The sequence below is a fragment of the Felis catus genome, chromosome B4 (genome assembly GCF_018350175.1).
Source record: "Felis catus isolate Fca126 chromosome B4, F.catus_Fca126_mat1.0, whole genome shotgun sequence".
In the NCBI taxonomy this organism is placed as follows: Eukaryota; Metazoa; Chordata; class Mammalia; order Carnivora; family Felidae; genus Felis; species Felis catus.
In genome coordinates, this window is record NC_058374.1 from 83098158 (window position 1) to 83119668 (window position 21511).

The window sequence follows — 21511 nt, forward strand, 5'->3', positions numbered from 1 at the left end:
TAGCTTTTGCACTCTTAAATCAGTCTGCCAAAAGTGTTACAACATTTTTACTTTCACCTCATTGACAACTCATGTGACCATATCCATCTGCAAAGGAGACTTGGAGAATGGGAGTGTTTAATCCAGGTGATTAGTGCCAGGCTAAAATCAGAGATAGTGTGACTTAGGAAGATGAAGAAATGTTAAGATAGGTGGCTAACAGTCTCTACTTCAGACATGTTCACATACCATTTTTGAGAAGGTGGGGGAAAAGTGCAATTCTCAGAAACTTACCAAATTGGTTGCAAGGATAGTTGGAAAAGGGGTAAAAAGAGAATGAGAATAGCTGGTGAGGATGACAGTAGGGTTAATACTTCTTCGAGAATAGCTTTTTATATAGAACCATAGTAGTGCTCCACATGCTTTACATTCACAAAAGATTCAAACCAATAAGAAAGCGGAGGGAACTCAAAATGGGATGCATACAGTAACACGTGAACCTAACTATATTAAGCACACTGAAATAGTGAAGGTGAAAAGAACAACCCTAAGTAACTTTGGAAAGCAGCATCTTGTCTGGATACTGCAAGGTTAAAGACAAAAATAACTGTACATAAATACTATGATATAGTTAGGAAACATGTTTTTCATGGGACTGTGGGTTAGCAATTCTGATGCTATTTTTATTTTTTATTTTTTGATGTTTATTTTTGAGAGAGACAGAGACCGTGAGTAGGGAAGGAGCAGAGAGAGAGGGAGACACAGAATAGAGAGAGAGGGAGACACAGAATCTGAAGCAGGCTCTAAGCTCTGAGCTGTCAGCACAGAGCCCCACACAGGGCCTGAACTCATGAAGTGTGAGATCGTGACCCGAGCTGAAGTCAGACACTGAAAGAACTGAGCCACCTAGGTGCCCCTAGGTCTTTGCATCTTAAAAAAGAAGACAACAGGGACGCGTGGGTGACTCAGCTGGTTAAGCGTCAGGTTAGTGAGATTGAGCCCCACCTCGGGCTCTAGGCTGACAGCACGAAGTCTGCTTGGGATTTTCTCTCTCCTCCTCCCTCTCTGCCCCTCCCCTGTTGACTCTATCTCTCTCTTAATAAATAAACATTTAAAAAATACAGTGATAGGGGCGCCTGGGTGGTGCAGTCGGTTAAGCGTCCGACTTCAGCCAGGTCACGATCTCGCGGTCCGTGAGTTCGAGCCCCGTGTCAGGCTCTGGGCTGATGGCTCAGAGCCTGGAGCCTGTTTCCGATTCTGTGTCTCCCTCTCTCTGCCCCTCCCCCGTTCATGCTCTGTCTCTCTCTGTCCCAAAAATAAATAAACGTTGAAAAAAAATTAAAAAAATAAAATAAAAAATACAGTGATATTTTTAAAATGTAAAAAGTGTGTCACTACACCACAAAAACATGTTTATAGCATGAGAGTTGAAACAAGAAGATAAATGTTCAGCAACCGGGATGTGCACATCAGGCAACTCAGGTTTTTTGCTGCTCACTGCATGTCTGTGGATGATCACAAATTCACAGATGTGGAATCTATGCATAACAAGGATCAACTATATATGTATATGTATATTTACAAATTAAAAATTTACACTACCAGTTATTGTTATTAATGTACTTGTCTTATGTACCTGCCTTTCTCCAACAACAACAACAACAACAACAAACCCTTGAATTCTTTGAGGCAGGGATACAAACTTGTCTTTATATCTCTATGCCAGCAGCACATTATTGAGGTTTTGAGGGTGCTCTCACCCATGCCTGTTGTATATAATCCAAAGGTTCCTGAAAAGATGTAACAGCAGGGACCTACAAGTCAAATAAATGCACAATATTTTTGAAAGAATAAATCCTGATTTCCTTTCCTACCCCAATGAACTGGGTTGACTATATAGAAAACTTCAACTACCTTTACCTCATTTCTTAAATTCTAGAGAAAATCCTAAGGACTCAGGTCCCTAGTCCCTCTTCTCTGGGCCCTATCCAAGGTTCTCTGTAGTACCCCAGAAGCCTCCAAGAAATGTGAAGATCCAAAGCTCCTGTGTTTTTCCTACTCTAGCAATCTTATCTCCCCGTAGTGTCTTTTAAGTTTTTATTATTTTGAGAGACAGTGTGTGTGAGTGGGTGAGGAGCAGAGAGAGGGAGGGAGAGAGAATCTCAAGTAGGCTCCGGGCCGTCAGCACAGAGCCCCATGCAGAGCTCAATCTCACAAACCACGAGATCATGATCTGAGAGGAAATCAAGAGTCTGATGCTCAACTTACTGAGCCACCCAGGTGCCCCTCCTCATAGTTTCTTAAAGGTAAAATCAATCTCTGTTTGCCTAGGTAAGAGAATATGGGTGTGTATGGGAGCAGCAGAGGACAGGAAGTATTGTTTTAAGCTGTTGAATGTAAATTCATTGTAAATTACATCCTATCAATAATTTCCTGCATTTCTGTGGTAGCTTTAATACAGACTATATTGTAATTCCTGGGTGGTATTCATGGCTCCTCCCAGAGGTGGAGGTTGGAAGAATTACTTTATAACTTCAACATTTGATTATATTTTTGTTTTCAAGAGAGAAGAGAAGGCATAGCAGAAAGAAGAGCTTTGGAGATAATTAGGGGCAGAGGCTTGCATGAATCCCAGCTACTTCATTTCTAGGTCCTACTTTTATGGCTTTCTAAAGGTCCCCCTATCCTGCAGATACCTGTGACAGCATGGGTGTGCCTAGGTATTCAGTATTCGATATTCTTCTCACTCTTTGGGATGAGAGTGGGATCAAAGAAAGATTTTTTTTTTTTTTTTTAATGAAGGGTAAAAATGATTGCCCGGTCTGGCTAGGGTATCTCCTGGGTAGAGAAACAGGAGTTGTACCCAATTATTTTTTTTCAACGTTTATTTATTTTTGGGACAGAGAGAGACAGAGCATGAACGGGGGAAGGGCAGAGAGAGAGGGAGACACAGAATCGGAAACAGGCTCCAGGCTCTGAGCCATCAGCCCAGAGCCTGACGCGGGGCTCGAACTCACGGACCGCGAGATCGTGCCCTGGCTGAAGTCGGACGCTTATGTACCCAATTAAAGTAAATCCCCATTTTAATGGATCATTTCCCAGCATTGTGGTTTCTCCTTGCAATTTTGGTGGAGGCTTTCCTGAACTACTTGAGCAATATAAAAATAACCAGAAATGCTCAGTGGGGAAGTCAAGAGTTTTTATTATTAGGTCCCAAGTGACTGTTATTGCTGGAGACACAAACTATTGTGAATTGCTAACCATTGTCCCTGTCTTTATTTAAAATAACAAAAGATGAAGTTTCTTTGTTCCCTGACACAACTATCCATCATACCGTTGGCCAAGCGCAGCTAGCAACTTTTATCCTTAATTTGTGTCCCCTGGGAGCTTCCACTTTCACACTCAAGGCTGCCAACTGGATCTAGGCAGTGGCTTCCTCTTTAAACCAAAATTATACCAAAATGGAAAGGCGGAAAAAATCTGACATGTTGATTTCTAAGAACTGGATCAATTAATTGGTGGGACTGCACAGGCAGCTCTCAGGACAGAGGTCAGGAATCATTGTGCTCAATTCAGAAATCAAAAACCTGTGGATCAAAATTTTCATGTTTGGGGCACCTGAAATCATGCCTGAAACATGGATGAGTGTCAGACACTTGATCTCAACTCAGGTCATGATCTCAGGTTCGTGAAAAAGAGCCCTGCGTTAGCTTCTGTGCTGACAGAGCAGAACCTGCTTGGGATTCTCTCTCTCCCTCTCTCTCTTTCTCAAAATAAATAAATAAACTTTTAAAAAATGACATGGCAGGGGGTTCCTGGGTAGTTCAGTCAGTTAAGCGCCCAACTCTTGATTTTGGCTCAGGTTATGATCTCAAGGTTCCTGAGATCAGAGCGCTGCGTAGGGCTCCACACTTACAGCACAGAGCCTGCTTGAGATTCTCTCTCCCCTGCTCTTTCTGCCCCTCCTCAGCTGTTTTTAGTATGTGATAGATTGTCTGCAAAGATGATGACCAATATAGTTCCTTTCCTGTATATGCATGCTGGTCTTTCTATCAAGAGGTGGCATTTATTTCACCACCCCTTGAATCTGGACTGGCCTTGCTACTTGCTTTAACCATGAGAATGTGGTGCAAATAAAGCTGTGATAGTTTGAGAATCAGGATCAAGAGACTTGGTAGCTTTTACTTTTCACTTTCTTGGAGCCTTGTAGAGAAGTCCAGCTATTCTACTGTACAGCAGGCATCTACTGACCAATGTGTGAGGCTACCTTGGGACACTCAGACTTAGTGGAGCCTCTAGATGACTGTCCCATGAGTGAACCCAGATGATATCACATGAAGCACAAAAACCACACAGCTGTGGCCAGCCAACACACAAAACAGTAAGAATAAATTGTTGTTTAAAGCTACTTTCTGGTGCTTTGTTATGCAACAAAGGCTACTTAACTGCAATATGATGGGCCAGAAACATTTAGATAGAATGGCCAGTCACATCCTTGGGAGATGTCTTCTGTTAAAGAGATGACTGTTTTTGTGATATCTACAAAAGAGCTTGAAACAGTAAAGTAATATATGTGTCTGATTTGGGTTTTTATTATCCAACTCTACATCCACAACTAGCATAGGTGTGCCTGGGTGATGAGCAGACTCTCGACTTCAGCTCAGGTCATGATACCAGGGTCATGGTGATGAGGTTTTGTGGTGATGGAGGGGTTTGTGGGGTTCAGAGCTGATGGCCAAGAAAGAATTCTTGAAGACACCTTTGATGCAAAAAGGTGATTTTATTAAAGTACAGGGACAGGACCCATGAGCAGAAAGAGCTGCACTATAAGTGTATGTGTGTGTGTGTGTGTGGGGGGGGGGGGGGGGTTGACCATTTTATGGAGTAAGGGGAGATAACTTCAAGGAGTTCCTAAAGGGATTTTCACATGCTAAAGGCTCACAGATTACTGGAAGCCTAGCTATTGTCAAGCTAAGGTTATTTTTCCCTCTAGCAAAGCCTTAACATTAAGACAGTTGGAAGTTCCTGGACTTTAGACCATTGATGGGATTGCTTTTTTCTTGTAAACTGGTGGAGACTCTTACCAGTTTAACCTTTTTTTTTTTTTTTTTTTTTTTTCCTTTCCTGTTTTTGGGTAGCCAGAAGTCTCCAAGTAATATCACACTTATCCCACCTGGGGTGGAGTGGGGAGGTTGTTAGCTCATACTTTGCCCTCAGGCTGCCTTATGGTCCCTCATCAATAAGATCAAGCCTGTCCTCTGGCTCTGTGCTGAGTGTGGAGCCTGTTTGGGATTTTCTCTCCCTTTCTCTCTGCCCCTCACCTGCTCTTGCTTGCTCTCCCTCTCTCAACATAAATAGATAAACTTTAAAAAAAAGTTAAAGCATTGAGTAGACAGTGCCAACTTGACAAAATCAAGGCACAAAATCCCTCTCTTCCTCCCCTCCCTACCCACAATTACTACAAGGAGAAAGAGAAATTGAGAGTTGCTTCTTATGAAATAGAGGAAAGGAGGCTGAAAGAAAAGCCTAAAGGTGATCTTTAAATACAAAGGAGAAACATCAGGGTGCTTGGGTGGCTCAATCAGTTGAGCATTGGACTTCAACTCAGGTAATGATCTCATGGTTAAAGGTTGAGCTCCTGCTGACAGTGCTTTTTTGGACTGCTTCTGATTCTTTGTCTCCCTCTCTCATAAACATTAAAAAATTTTTGAAAAATAATTTTTATTTATTTTAGTTTGTTTTAGAGGGAGCAAGCGAGCACGGGAGGGGCTGGGGGGGGGGTGGTGCAGACAGAGGATCCAAAGCATGGCTCCGTGCTGACAGTAGATAGCCTGATATGGGGCTTGAACTCACGAGCTGTGACATCATGACCTGAGCCAAAGTTGGACACTTGATCGATGAGACACCCGAGTGCCACCCCCCCATTTTTTTAAATTAAAAAAATAGGGGTGCCAGGGTGGCTCAGTCGGTTAAATGTCTGACCAACTCTTAGTTTTGGCTCAGGTCATGATCTCATGGTTCATGGGTTCCAACCCTGCATTAGGCTCCACGCTGTCAGCGTGGGATTCTCTCTCTTTCCCTCTCTCTCTGCCTCTCCCCTCCTTATGCTCCCTCTCTCTTTCTCAAAATAAATAAACAAAACAAAACAGGAGGGCCATCAACTTTGTTTCCAAAGACAGAGGGTGAAGGGGAGAAATGGTGATTGAAGTAGGTAGATTTAAAAGATTCTTTTTGAGAAACGGATTCTCACTTCTGTGAGGGAGTTAAAGTAGGCATAGGAAAATGTGTGAGATTACTTTCTTGATTTTTTCATGTGTAAGAATTGTTATATATTTATCCTTAATATGAAAATTTTCACACATAAGGTAGAAATATTAGTACAATGAATACCTGTATTCCTTTCCAGAATCAACAATTAATATTTGGCCATATTTGTTTATTTGCTGAACAACTTGAATGAAAATTACAGATGTCATGTTGACAAGGTAGCATAACGAAGGCTGAGGACAAAGTACAAGCTAGCACATACTGCTGCCCCCTACCCCCACCACCCCCGACCCAAAGTGGGATGTATGTGATATTCCTCAGGCACTTCTAGCTGCTCAAAAACAAAGCAAAGAAAAGAAGACAAATGGTTAACCGATAGAGATCACAGTCATACAGTGAAAGACCCCCGAACTAGGTCTTCCTCGGCGATGAGACCCCGTGCCCACGGAACACCGAGACCACGAGTCAGATGCAAACAGCAAGAGGTTTATTCGTACACGGGTACCCGGGGCGGTCAAGTCTCAGCAAAGACTTGCGCGCCTCTTGTTGGGTTGGGGAGACTTTTTATAGGGTTGGAGTGGCAGAAGCGCGGTTACAGAAGCGAGAAGCATAGTTACGGGGTCTTATTGGTCCAGTTAAATGAGGCTGGTTTTTTTTTTTTTTTTTCTTTTCTTTTCTGAGGGCGATTTCCCAGAATGAGGGGGAAAAACATGGGTGGCTGACTAGGCTCATCTCTAGGGTCTATCGGGTGGAGTCAGTACTTTCCATTCCCATCTTAGGGCCAGGTGGCTATCTTAGGGCCGGGTGGCTGACCACAGATATCCTGTTTGGCAGCTAAACGGTGGACTTAGGATAAGACCCCTGAACTTCTTGGTGCTGTCTTGCAAATGGCGTTACTATTGCTAAGCATATTATGACAGGGGGTCAAAACAAGGGGAAGGGGTCTTTCATTTCCCCCTTTTCTTAGGAGCCTAAATGGAATCATACATTTAGCTGGGGTGATACGGTTGGTCTGAGTCGCATTGCCCCAGGCGTTGGTGTTGCTGGGTTAGCACTAAAGTCTGCACGACGGATATTCTATCTTTGACAAACTGCACCAACCGGTTAAGGATGCAAGGTCCGAAGAATAAAATTAGGAGGAGGATCATTAAGGGGCCCATGATGGAGGATATTAAGGTAGTGAACCAGGGGGACTTGTTGAACCACCCTTCAAACCATCCCTGCTGGGAGTCAAATAGTTGTTGTCGCTGTTTTAGTCTTTCTCTTAATTTAGCCATATTATCTCGGACTAATCCGGTGTGATCTGCATAAAAACAACATTCTTCTTTTAACGCTGCACATAGCCCTCCCTCCTGTAGGAACAGAATATCTAGGCCTCGCCTGTTTTGTAAGACTACTTCAGAAAGGGAAGTCAAGGATTTTTCTAAGGCACTAATTGACTCCTCTAAGGCCTGAATGTCCGTGTGCATGGCCATTTGCAGTTGTCTAAATTGGGCTGTCTCGAGAAGGGCCGCAGTCCCTGTTCCTATTCCGGCGGCCATGCCCCCTACAGTGATTCCTCCCAGCATGAGGGCAACTGTCAAGGAGATTGGATCTCTCTTGAACCGGGGCTTATTTTCGAAGTGGGAATAGATATACTCAGGCTCATGGTAAGTTACTCTGGGCCATAACTCGATCAGGACACAAAAATCAGAGGTCCAGTTGAGCACTGCCATGGAGATGCATGGGGTTAGCCCGGTGTTGCATGCCCAGTAGGTACCGCTAGGGGCTGCTAGATAGTGAGTCCCTTTATGTCCTTTTTGTGTCTTGTTGCACAAAGCTTGGTGGGTCTTAGGAACAGTCCCTATGCACAAACCTTGCCCGGACACTTCTGATATAGTCAGTTTATGTTGTGGGTCGGATAGGCAGGATGGGGGGGGGTTGGTTTGGTTGCTGTAATTGCCCAATACCGCAATTTCTTCATAATAGGGCGGTCGGGAGACTAGACAGAGCCAACAGTCTTTAGTTTTGTTGGGGTTAGTGACATTTAAAGCTAGATATGTCCCCTGCACTAAATTTATTAACCTATTTCCTGTCCCTATACGTTTGGGACTTGCGGGGGTGACAGGGGTACTTAGAGGGGCAATGGAGGCATTAACAAGAGTTATACCTGGGGTGCCTCCGTTGCCTTGGGAATGGTGAGGTGTTACTCGGGACTCTATTTGAGATTGCCTGGATGGGGGTTTTTGATCAGGCAGGACTAGATTTGGTCCCATGGCCTGAGGCGGCGTAATGGTCATTACTTGCCGGGATACCGAGAACAGGGCTATAGGGTCATATCCTGAACGGTATAGTCGTAGCCCCCATGACTTAGGTCCATCCCAAGATGTTTGTCTTCCCTTTTGGGTAAATTGCAAGATCAAGGGGTTGCACCGGCCCCCTTCACTAGCTCCCGTTATCGAGGAGTGAACAGCTTTATCGTAACAGGGCCCACACCAACCACCTCCACTACATTGATATATTCCCTGAGTAACCCCTTTTTTTACTGTGATGTAGTCCCATGAGGAGGTGGGTCTCCAATAGGTTTCCCCGGTGGTCTCGCAACCCCATACAGCGCAGAACCCATCCTGTGGCCCCCCACATTGCTTCCGGTTGGCATGTCCTGGACAGACATAAAAGGGTGTGTTTCTCTGTTGCCACCTCCTCATAGGCTGATCACATCCATACCCTGGGAATGGTTCCTGATCTGAAGGGTTCCATGTATTTCCTATTATATCACATAAGTCAAAATACATGGTAGGGAAGGCGTCTGTCAGGGTTCCCAACATGGAGGTGGCATTAGCCTTTGTTCCAGTTACAAGGTTGGTTATTGTCCAAGTTACATTATACACTTGGTGCGGACTAGGATTGGCCATTCCCACGTCTAGTCTTAATAAGACCCCCACCAGAATCATTAGGTCCCACGAGAAAGTCTTATCTTTAGAGGGTTTTGGGTGCGTTGGACCTTCCATCTCGATGGATCGTCTGAGCTGGGGTCGTCTGAGGGGTCCTGATTGGTGGTTGGCCCTGCAGCCTTTACATGTGAGGCGTGGATCCAAGCAGCAACTCCGTCTACTTTTAAGGCCGTGGGGGTGGTCAGGAGGACGATATGTGGTCCCTTCCACCGTGGCTCGAGGTTCTTGGTTTGATGTCTCCGAACCCAGACGGAGTCTCCTGGTTTGAAGGGGTGAGGCACAACCGGGGTTTCGAGCTTTTCTCGGTAGGCTGCCGCTAGAGGTCTCTGGATCTCTTCTTGGACCAGCTGCAGGGCGCGTAAATGTGCCTGCATGGTGGGGGAGGTAGCGAAACCAGAGATGTCAGCATCAAAGAAGTGAGCCATAGGTGGGGGTGCTCCGTACAGGATTTCAAAAGGAGTTAACCCGTGGGGACCTGGCGTGTTACGTACCCGGTATAAAACCAGGGGCAGGAGGAGCACCCAATCCTTAGAGCCAGTTTCTAGCGTTAATTTAGTTAAAGTCTCCTTAATTGATCTATTCATTCTTTCTACCTGACCTGAACTTTGGGGTCGGTATGCACAATGTAATTTCCAATTAATCCCCAGTAGGGTGGCCACAGACTGACTTACCTGGGAGATAAAGGCGGGTCCATTATCTGAACCCAATACCTGAGGGATCCCGTAACGAGGAAAAATCTCTTCTAAGAGTTTCTTGGCAACAACTTTTGCTGTTTCATGTTTGGCGGGGTAAGCTTCGGCCCAGCCAGAGAAGGTGTCTATGAACACCAAGAGGTATTTATATCCATACATTCCTGGCTTGATTTCAGTGAAGTCTACTTCCCAATGTATTCCGGGCCGGTGGCCTCGGGCCCTTACATCAGGTCCAAACTTTATTTTCCCTGCGTTGATTTGAGCACATGCCCGGCAGCTCTCTGTTACTTGCCGGAGGTGTAAGTCTCTGTTAGGGAGGTAAAACCCAGTTTCTTCTCTTTCTAGTAAAGTTTTCATTTTCCTAGCACTGAGGTGTGTTAACTTATGCAGATGGCTAATCAACTCTTTTGCGTATTTTTCAGGCATTATAGTTTTCCCTTGGTACTCCCAGGTACCTCTTTTTGGCTCATAATGAGCTTCAAGTTTCTGCACAAGGTCTAAATCACTGTCATCATATTCCCATGGAGGCCTTTTGGGACCCTCTATAAGTTCAGTGGGTAAGATGGTTAGTGATGATTGAGTCTCTGTGGCGGCTTTCTTTGCTGTATCATCGGCTAATCTGTTTCCTTTCGCCTGGGGACTATCACCTTTTTGGTGTCCCGGGCAATGGATGATACTCAGTCTTTTGGGTAAGAATAACGCCTCTAATAGGGCGAGGATTTCATTTTTATTTTTAATTTCTTTTCCTTCTGAAGTTAGCAGGCCCCGCCGCCTGTAGATTTCCCCGTGTACATGAGCTGTAGCAAAGGCATATCGGCTGTCCGTATAGACAGTTAGCTTCTTACCTTTTGCCATCTTCAGTGCCTGGGTCAGGGCAATCAGTTCGGCTCGCTGGGCTGACGTTCCGGGTGGGAGGGAAGCAGCCCAGATTACCTCAGATTCGGTTGTTACTGCGGCTCCGGCCTTTCTCTCTCCGTTACGGATGAAGCTGCTACCATCCGTGTACCAGGTCAGGTCTGCATCCGGCAACGGCTGGTCAGTTAAGTCGGGTCTGGTGCCATGGGTCTCGGCTAAAATCTGGAGGCAGTCGTGGTGGTTTCCCTCGTTGGGGAGGGGAAGCAAGGTGGCAGGGTTAAGGGAGACTGTTGGCCCGAAATGGACTCGCTCTGCATCGAGGAGCATAGCTTGGTAATGAGTCATTCTAGCATTAGAGAGCCATTTATTTGGAGGCTGTCGGACAAGTGCCTCAACTGGGTGGGAGGTCAGGACAGTTAGCGGCTGTCCTAGAGTTAGCTTCCCTGCATCCTTGACTAGGATGGCGATGGCTGCAACCATGCGTAAACAAGGGGGCCATCCAGATGCCACTGTATCCAGTTTTTTTGATAGGTAGGCAACTGGTCTTTTCCAGGGTCCCAGTTTTTGGACTAACACCCCCTTCGCAAACCCTGAGCTCTCATCAATAAATAATTCAAAGGGCTTGGTGATATCTGGCAACCCCAGGGCAGGGGAGCTCAAGAGGGCTTTTTTAATGTTTTCGAAGGCCAATTGTTGTTTTGTTCCCCACTGAAACAGAGTTCCTGGTCGAGTGAGAGGATATAGCGGGGCAGCGAGCTCGGCAAAACCGGGAATCCACAGCCGGCAGTAGCCTGCAGTTCCAAGGAACTCTCTCACTTGCCGTGGGTTTTTAGGCACAGGGATGGAGAGAATGGCTTCTTTCCGAGCTTTGGTAAGCCATCTTTGACCATCCTCTAAAGAGTACCCTAGGTATGTGACTTTTTGCAGGCAAATTTGGGCCTTCTTTGCAGAGGCTCGGTAACCCTTATTGCCCAAAGTCTCAAGGAGTGCCTTAGTCCCTTCTAGGCATTCGGTCTTGGTTGCCGCAGCCAGTAAGAGGTCATCTACATATTGTAGGAGGACTAAAGCTGGATACCTCACCCTGAAATCTGCCAGGTCTGAGTGTAGGGCCTCGTCAAATAGGGTGGGGCTATTCTTGAACCCTTGTGGAAGGCGAGTCCAGGTCAGTTGCCCTGACAGCCCTATCTCTGGATCTTTCCATTCAAATGCAAAGAGTAATTGGCTCTCAGGGTGTAGTCGCAAGCAGAAAAAAGCATCTTTTGGATCTAGGACGGTGTACCAAGGGTGAGAAGGTGGGAGGGTGCTAAGGAGGTTGTATGGGTTTGGCACAGTGGGATGGATGTCTTCTACCCTTTTGTTTACTTCTCTTAAGTCCTGCACTGGTCTGTAATCCCCGGTTCCTGGCTTTTTGACAGGTAATAGGGGTGTATTCCATGGGGACTGGCAGGGCTTGAGGATGCCTTGGTCCAGCATTCTCCTTATATGGGGTTTAATTCCTTGGTAAGCTTCATGGGGCATGGGGTACTGCCGGATGGAGATTGGGGTGGCAGTAGCTTTAAGTTGAATGAGGATGGGGGCTTGGCAATGAGCCATTCCTATACCTCCTGTTTCTGCCCATGCCTGGGGAAAGTTTTTAAGCCAACTGTCCATACCTTGTTTTAGTTCACTTTCCGGCTCAAATAGCCGATACTCTTCTTCTAGTTGCAAGGTGAGGACTTGTAGGGGTAAGCCCATGGGTCCAACAACATTAGCTCCTTCTCCGGTGAAATGGATCTGGGCCTTGAGTTTGGTTAATAGGTCTCTCCCTAATAACGGGTAGGGACATTCAGGTACATATAAAAAAGAATGAGTCACCTTACCGGTTGCCAGTTGCACCCTCCTGTCGGTGGTCCATCGGTAGTTTTTGCTTCCTGTGGCTCCTTGCACCAGGGCTGAGCGGTCACTGAGAGGTCCATCTGGTCGAGTCAGTACCGAGTGCTGGGCTCCCGTATCCACCAGAAAGGTCACTGGTTGCCCCCCTACTTTTAGGGTTATCCTGGGCTCAGGGGGGGGGGTCCTGGCCCTGACTCTCCTAATCTTCTAGGTTGAGGAGAGTGGAGTCTGCGGGTTTCTTCCGGGGTCGTTTCGGGCAATCGCGAACCCAATGTCCCTTTTCCTTGCAATAGGCACACTGGTCTTTCCCCAGAGGTATTTTCCTTTGATCTCCCAGTTTACTTTCCTCTCTATCCTTATCTCTATTCTGAGCAACTACTGTGGCCAGAACTTTAGTCATCTCCTTATGGCGCTTTTTATTTCTTTCTTCCTGCCGCTGCCATAATCTTTTTTCCCTTTCCTCTGGGGTCTCCCTTTTGTTGTATATCTTTTCTGCCTCTTTTAGCAAATCAGACAGTGTGAACCCCTGTAGGCCTTCTAGCCTTTGTAACTTATTTCTTATGTCCGGGCTAGACTGGTAGATAAAGGACAGGATAACACTAGCAGCCTGCCCTGGGTCCTCAGGGTCATAGGGAGTATACATTCTGTAAGTCTCTTTTAATCTTTTTAAGAATGAGGCTGGCGTTTCCTCTTTCCCTTGTACAACTTGCTTTACCTGTGCCAAATTAGTGGGGCGTCTTGCAGCCCCGCGGAGACCCGCTAACAGCAACTGGCGATAAAGGCGTAGGTGCTCCCTACCTGCCGGCGTAGCAAAATCCCAGTTGGGACGGGTCAAGGGGAAAGCCTCGTCAACGACATTGGGCAGCTGGGTTGGCCGTCCGTCCTCGCCTGGAACTTGCTTTCGGGCTTCAAGGAGGACCCTTTGTCTCTCCTCTGCCGTCAGGAGAGCCTGTAAGAGCTGTTGGCAGTCGTCCCAGGTTGGCTGATGTGTCACTAAAATGGACTCAATTAGGTTAGTTAGGGCCACTGGGTCCTGGGAGAAAGGGGGGTTATGCAATTTCCAATTGTACAGGTCAGAGGCCGAGAATGGCCAGTACTGGGGTCTGTTGTTTGGGCCTTCCCTTAAGGGGAGGGCTTGAGATTTCTCAGCTGGATTTTCTCGTCGTTCTCGCAGCCGGCTGGCAATCGGGGAGGCAGTTGGGGTTCTAGGGCCTGACGGCGGTGTTGGCCCGTGACCCCCAGGATAGGGAGGTGGCTCTTCTGTTAAGAGATCAATTAAAGGGGAAGAAGGATTGGGTGGTAATACAGGCGCCTTGGGGGGGTCTGGTTTGGGGAGAACGGGGTAGAGGGAGGAGATGGGGGGGGCTGAGGGTTGCGGCGAAAGAGGCTCGGGAGGATCTGTCCTGGGATGCTTAGGAGGGGGCAGGAATGGGCGAACCCATGGAGGGGGGTCTGTAGCTAGGGATCTCCACGTGGTAATATAAGGGATTTGATCTGGGTGTCCATATGGCCCCGGGGCGAAGATTCTCTCCTCGACCTGTGAAATATTGTCAATGGTGAAAGTTCCTTCTCGGGGCCAACCTACATTCATCATTACCCATTCGGCTTCACACAGTGTAATCCATTTCTTTTTCCGGACTTCGACACCCTGATTACGGGCCCGTGCCTGGACCTCAGACCAGTGGTTGAGGGTGAGGCTCAAGGGGGTAGTTACAGTTTGGCCCATGACGGCTTCTGCAATTAAAAAGGTTAGACAGGGGACAAGGAAAGACGCAACAAGACAAAGAATGACAAGACGTGCCGCGCGGCTTCGATACCAAACCGAAAATGAAACCTCAGAAGGAGACCTTGAGGGTCCGGCTCCCTCGTCTCCGATCAACACCCTGTATTCACCTAATACGGATGAGATCCCAAACAATCTAGCCCCAATGGCTGTCCCACTAGAGGCTCCAGACATCAGACACCCGTGGAACGTCTTCCAGGGTTGCGGGGGCGAAGTTCGAGCTCGTCAGCTCCTTCGGCTCCACCGCCAAAATCAGATCAAATGACAGAGACACTCATACAAGGACAACAGATATGGTCGCCGGCCAGCTTACCTCCCGATGGTGGGTCGGTGGTCCCGGGGGTTGGGGGTCTCTATCCCGGACGAGCCCCCAAATGAAAGACCCCCGAACTAGGTCTTCCTCGGCGATGAGACCCCGTGCCCACGGAACACCGAGACCACGAGTCAGATGCAAACAGCAAGAGGTTTATTCGTACACGGGTACCCGGGGCGGTCAAGTCTCAGCAAAGACTTGTGCGCCTCTTGTTGGGCTGGGGAGACTTTTTATAGGGTTGGAGTGGCAGAAGCGCGGTTACAGAAGCGAGAAGCATAGTTACGGGGTCTTATTGGTCCAGTTAAATGAGGCTGGTTTTTTTTTTTTTTTTTTCCTTTTCTTTTCTGAGGGCGATTTCCCAGAATGAGGGGGAAAAACATGGGTGGCTGACTAGGCTCATCTCTAGGGTCTATCGGGTGGAGTCAGTACTTTCCATTCCCATCTTAGGGCCAGGTGGCTATCTTAGGGCCGGGTGGCTGACCACAGATATCCTGTTTGGCAGCTAAACGGTGGACTTAGGATAAGACCCCTGAACTTCTTGGTGCTGTCTTGCAAATGGCGTTACTATTGCTAAGCATATTATGACAGGGGGTCAAAACAAGGGGAAGGGGTCTTTCAACAGGACATGAGTCTCCATCAGTTTACAAATATTTTAGTAAATTACAAGAAAAAGGCAACCTTATCAATAACCTAATCTCCGGAAACCTGTAGACTCAGTTTCCTGGGGCCCCAACATCACCCCTCCATAGTGATATGGGGAACAAAAGCAAGAAGGAAATGGCAGGTAAAATTAAATTTTCTTATAACCTGCAGTCCATTGACAGATACTTGAGGCAGGCAGAGTAAAATATTTCTCTAGGAACTCCTACTGTCTTAATGTTAATGCTTTGCTAGAGGGAAAAACAACCTTAGCTTGACAAATAGCTAGGCCTCCAGTAGTCTGTGCCTTTAGCATATGAAAGTCTCCTTGGAAACTTCCCTTTGGACTTTACCTCCCCCAAGTCCATGGTGTATAACCAGTTGCCCCTCAAAACCCCAGTGCAACTTTTTCTGCCCATAGGTCCTGTCCCAGTGCTTCAATAAAATAACCTTTTTGGGGCCCCTGGGTGGCTCAGTCAGTTAAGCGTCCGACTTCGGCTTAGGTCATGATTCATGGTTTGTGGGTTCGAGCCCCGCGTCGGACTCTGTGCTGACAGCTCAGAGCCTGGAACCTGCTTCGGATTCTGTCTCCCTCTCTCTCTCTGCACCTCCCCTTCTTGTGTTCTGTCTCTCAAAAATAAAGAAAAATTTTTAAAAAGAAAAGAAAAGAAGAGTGCCTGGCTGGCTTAGTCGGTTGGGTGTCCAACTTCGGCTCGGGTCATGATCTCTCCATTTGTGAGTTTGAGCCCCATGTCAGGCTCCGTGCTGACAGCTCAGAGCCTGAAGCCTGCTTTGGATTCTGTGTTCATGCTCTGTTGAATGTCTCTCTCTCTCTCAAGAATACATAAACATTAAACAAAACTTTTTTTAAAGAATAAAATCTTTAAGACAGATGTAAGTAATAATCATCTCCAAATTATTTAATGTATATTAAAGTTACACATCTTTGGAGCATCTGCCTGGCTCAGATATTAGAGCATGTGACTCTTGATTGCAGGGTCAGGAGTTTGAGCCCCATGTTGGATGTGGAGACTACTAAATTAATAAAATTACATATCTTAAAGTATGTGGCCAAAAAAGTTTGCAATAAAATGAAATTATGGACAAGTTGTATTTATTGGTGATGACAGGGTCAAAAGTATGGCCTTTGAAATGAGTGGCTCAGATATGATGAAGAACAATATCATTGGAGGAGAAGAGGTCAAGGAACTTAAAATGAAGGTATTGAAATCACCAAAAATTTTGATAGTTGTCCCTGGAGAAATACTCAGGACCAAAAATCCTAAAGGAATGAATAAAAGTAACCTCGGAGAGGGGTGCCTGGGTGGCTCAGTCAGTCGAGTGTCCAACTTCGGTTCATGTCATGATCTCATGGTTTGTGGGTTTGATCCCCGAATCGGGCTCTGTGTTGATAACTCCCAACCTGGAGCCTGCTTCGGATTCTGTGTCTCTGTCTCTTTCTGCCTGCCTTCCTTGCACTCTATTTGTCTCTCTCAAAAATAAACATTGAAGAGGAAAAATTTCTTTTAAAAATCACCTTTTTACACCAAAGACATCTTCAAGAACTCTTTCTTGGGGCGCCTGGGTGGCTCAGTCAGTTGGGCGTCCGACTTCGGCTCAGGTCATGATCTCACGGTCCGTGAGTTTGAGCCCTGCGTCGGGATCTGTGCGGACAGCTCAGGCCTGGAGCCTGTTTCAGATTCTGTGTCTCCCTCTCTCTCTGACCTTCCCCCATTCATGCTCTGTCTCTCTCTGTCTCAAAAATGAATAAACGTTAAAAAAAATAAAAAAGAATTCTTTCTTGGCCGCCAGCTCTGAACCCCATGAAGCCCCCCATCACCCCCAGATCTCATCAATGGCATTTCCACCTTCATTAGCATGCATCTCTAAAAAAAAAAGTTTTCTTTTACAAAACTATATTACCACTATTGCACCTAACAAAATTAATAATTCAGTAATGATTGAATACAAAATCTATGTTCAGAATTCCCTAATGTTATTTTTTAAAGTTTATTTATTTATTTTGAGAGAAAGAGAGAGAGAGAGAGAGAGAGAGAGCGAGCACAGTTAATATTCTTGAATTTCCCCAGGAAAACTAGCTGAATGTATAAATGAATGAATATATGTTTGTTTTTAGTAAAAGAAGGCAACATCATGCATTTTGTTTGCCTCCTTGTTCTTAAGTCCAGGATGTCAGGGAAAATTTATACATATGGTCATACAAAACATCTAAATATAGATATAAAATTTACATATTAACTGTTGTATTTAGAATATAGGTTAAGAACAACTGCTTGCTTGCGTGGCTCAGTCGGTTAAGTTTGGTTCCTGAGTTTGAGCCCCGTGTCAGGCTCTGTGCTGACAGCTCAGAGCCTGGAGCCTGCTTCGGATTCTGTGTCTCCCTCTCTCTCTGTCCTTCCCTGCTTGCACTCTTTCTGTCTCTCTCTCTCAAAAATAAATAAACATTAAAAAAGAACAACAACAACAACAACAACAACAACAACAACTGCCTGAGCTCAAATCCTTGAATCACCACTTGGTCAGTTGCCTAATTTCTCTAAGCCTTAGTTTCTTCATTTGAAAAAATATTTATTTATTTATTTATTTATTTATTTATTTATTTATTTATTTTTTTAATTTTTTTTTTCAACGTTTATTTATTTTTTGGGGGACAGAGAGAGACAGAGCATGAATGGGGGCGGGGCAGAGAGAGAGGGAGACACAGAATCGGAAACAGGCTCCAGGCTCTGAGCCATCAGCCCAGAGCCTGACGCGGGGCTCGAACTCACGGACCGCGAGATCGTGACCTGGCTGAAGTCGGATGCTTAACTGACTGCGCCACCCAGGCGCCCCTATTTATTTATTTTTTAACATTTATTCATTTTTGAGAGACAGAAAGAGACAGTGTGTGAATGGCGGAGGGACAGAGAGAGAGGGAGATATGGGATCTGAGGCAGGTTCCAGGCTCTGAGCTGATAGCTTGATGTAGGCTCAAACCCACAAACCTCGAGATCATGACCTGAGCCTAAATGAGACACTTCACTGGCTGAGTCACCCAGGCACACCCCCCCCCAACTTTTTTTTTTTTTTTAAAGGATGCTCCACACCCAACATGGAGCTTGAACTTACGACCAAGAGTCACATGCTCTACCAACTGAGCTAGCCAGATGCTCCATTAGTTTCCTCATTTTCTTTATTTTTTTCTTTATTATTATTTTTTAAATTGATCTCTATACCCAGCATGGGGCTCTAACTCAAGGACCCTGAAATCAAGAGTCACATGCTCTAGGGTGACTGGGTGGCTCAGTTGGTTAAGTGCATCCGACTCTTGATTTTGGTTCAGGTCATGATCTCGGGGTTGGTGAGCCCTGAGTCTGGCCCTGAGTCTGGCTCCATGATAAACGTAGAGCCTGCTTAGGATTCTCTCTCTTTCCCTTTGTCCCTGCCCTGTTTGCACTCTCTCTCTGTCTCTCTCTCTGTCTCTCTCTCTGTCTCTCTCAAAATAAATTTAAAAACTTAAAAAAAAGATAAGAGAAACACCTGGGTAGCTTAGTCAGTTAAGTGTCTGACTTGACTTTGGCTCAAGTCATGATCTTACGGTTCGTGGGTTTGAGCCCTTCATCGGGCTCCGTGCTAATAGTGTGGAGCCTGTTTGGGATTCTCTCTCTCTCTCTCTCTCTCTCTCTCTCCTCTCTCTCTCTCTCTCTCTCCCCAAAAGAAAGAGAGAAAGAAAAAGAGAAAGAAAGAAAGAGAGAAAGAGAGAAAGAAAGAAAGAAAGAAAGAAAGAAAGAAAGAAAGAAAGAAAGAAAAGAAGTCACATGCTCTTCTGATTGAGCCAGACTTAGTTTCTTCATTTTGAAGTTTGTTTATTTTTGAGTGAGGGAGCAGGGGGGGCAGAGAGAGAGAGAGAGATAGAGATCATACTAGTAGGTCCTGCACCATCAGCACAGAGCCCAGTGTAGGGCCTGAACTCACAAACCTTGAGATCATGACCTGAGCTGAAAACCAAGAGTTGGATGCTTAACTGACTGAGCCACCCAGGCACCCCTCCTTATTTTATTAAAAAAAATTTTTTTTAACGTTTATTTATTTTTGAGAGAAAGAGACAGAGCATGAGTGGGAGAGGGGCAAAGAGAGAGGGAGACAGAACTGGAAGCAGGCTCAGGCTCTGAGCTTTCAGCACAGAGTCCGACACATGGCTCGAACTCATGAGCGGTGAGATCATGACCTGAGACGAAGTCAAGTGCTTAACCAACTGAGCCACCCAGGCGCCCCCACCCCTCCTTATTTTAAAACAATATCCACTTTAGGGGCGCCTGGGTGGCGCAGTCGGTTGGGCGTCCGACTTCAGCCAGGTCACGATCTCTCGGTCCATGACTTCGAGCCCCGCGTCGGGCTCTGGGCTGATGGCTCGGAGCCTGGAGCCTGTTTCCGATTCTGTGTCTCCCTCTCTCTCTGCCCCTCCCCCGTTCATGCTCTGTCTCTCTCTGTCCCAAAAATAAAAAAAAAACAAAAAAAAAAACAAAAAAAAAAAAACAAAAAAAAACCAAACAATATCCACTTTATTGGTTATTATGGGGATTAAATAAGATAATATATTTAGCACATTGCCTAGAAGATAGTAAACACTGGATAAATATTAGTTTTGTTTCTTTTTTAATTTTATATAGAGAGAGTGTGTGAATGGGGGAGAGGGGCAGAGGGAGAGAGAGAATCTGAGTGTGGAGCCTGATGTGGGGCTTGATCCCATTAACTGTGAGATCATGACCTGAGCCAAAATCAAGAGTAGGATGCTTAACCTACTGAGCCACCCAAGCGCCCCAAATATTAGTTATTCTTACTAGATCTATTAAGTCTGCTCTCATATGAGAATCCTCCACTGTAATAGTATTAGTGAGGATTATGGCCCCAGGGCCAGTCTAGGGTAATTATTTTGATCTTCTGGGTAAGGGACCTCATAATTACTTATTTTGCTTTTTTCCCTGTCTTTGTAGACAAACAAAGAGAATATCAAAACTGTAATATTTATAATAGGTGAACATTAGACCTCATCGAATCTTCCTTGTCATGAATAAATCCTCAAAGGACTTCAAAAGAACCTAACCTCTATTTGAGATATTATTATCCAATAATAATGCCTAAAATTTGTAGACTATTTTAGAGTTTATAATGCTTTTTCCTACCCATTATACAATTCTCACCATTCTGCTGGGTATTATCCTCAATTAGGAAACTGAGTCTCGAGGGATCAAATTATATTCATATGCAATATTACATAGCTATTAAGTGGCAGAATTGGTATATGAATCCAGTGTTATAATAGCTATAATTTAGTTTAAAATATTTCAGTACAGGGATGCTTGGGTGGCTCAGTCGGTTAAGCATCCACTTTCGGCTCAGGTCATGATCTCACGGTTTGTGAGTTTGAGCCCTGCATCAGGCTCTGTGCTGACAGCTCAGAGCCTGGAGTCTGCTTCAGATTCTGTGTCTCCCTCTCTCTCTGCCCCTCCCCCCACTCGCTCTCTGTTTCTCTCTCTCTCTCTCTCTCTCAAAAATAAATGTTAAAACAATTTAAAATATTTGAGTACAGAGAGTAAAATATTATGGATATATTAGGTTAAAATTATACTCTAGGTGCAGCTAGCATTCTAATTAGGAAATCATACTCCAAAGGGATTGCTAGAAGCACTTCAGTTGTCTTAACTGTAATCAACATTAGGTATGTTGCTTATTAAACCAATGAATGACAGGAATTAATTTCTATTGAAGACATTAATGGATTATTAATTCGAATAATGGATTTTAGGAATGGGCTCTCATTGTGAAAATAGTAGTACTGTGGATTAGCTAAAATAATTAAAATGCTTTTCATGCTTATATGACTTGGCAGTCGTACACAAAATGATAAAACACAAAAGCATTTCAGTTAAAATCAATGACCTACAGCCTACTTTGCTGTAAGTGCAGCGCCTGCTTTGAATCCTCTGTCCCCCTCTCTGTACCTTCCCTGCTTGCTCTCTCTCTCTCTCAAAAATAAATAAACATTAAAAAAAAAGAAGGTAGAAATTTACAATGGCAATAATTAAAAAAAAATTTATATATATATATTTTTAATTTTTTTTTCAACGTTTATTTATTTTTGGGACAGAGAGAGACAGAACATGAACGGGGAGGGGCA

The 21511-nt window shown here is 45.3% G+C and overlaps 2 protein-coding genes across 2 annotated transcripts; both read right to left on the minus strand.

The window, feature by feature from the left end:
* Window positions 1-7235: 7235 nt before the first annotated feature.
* LOC109496917 (MLV-related proviral Env polyprotein-like) lies at window positions 7236-9140 on the minus strand. Its single transcript, XM_023257146.2, has one exon. It carries the CDS (start codon window positions 9138-9140, stop codon window positions 7236-7238), a length of 1905 nt encoding a protein of 634 aa, XP_023112914.2.
* A 747-nt stretch (window positions 9141-9887) lies between these two features.
* On the minus strand, window positions 9888-15454 carry LOC111561459 (bromodomain-containing protein 4-like). The gene is made up of 2 exons (XM_045061951.1): window positions 12586-15454; window positions 9888-9996 (listed from the first exon to the last, which is right to left on the minus strand). Exon 1 carries the CDS (start codon window positions 14553-14555, stop codon window positions 12798-12800), a length of 1758 nt encoding a protein of 585 aa, XP_044917886.1. The 5' UTR covers window positions 14556-15454; the 3' UTR covers window positions 9888-9996; window positions 12586-12797.
* Between the last annotated feature and the right edge of the window lie 6057 nt (window positions 15455-21511).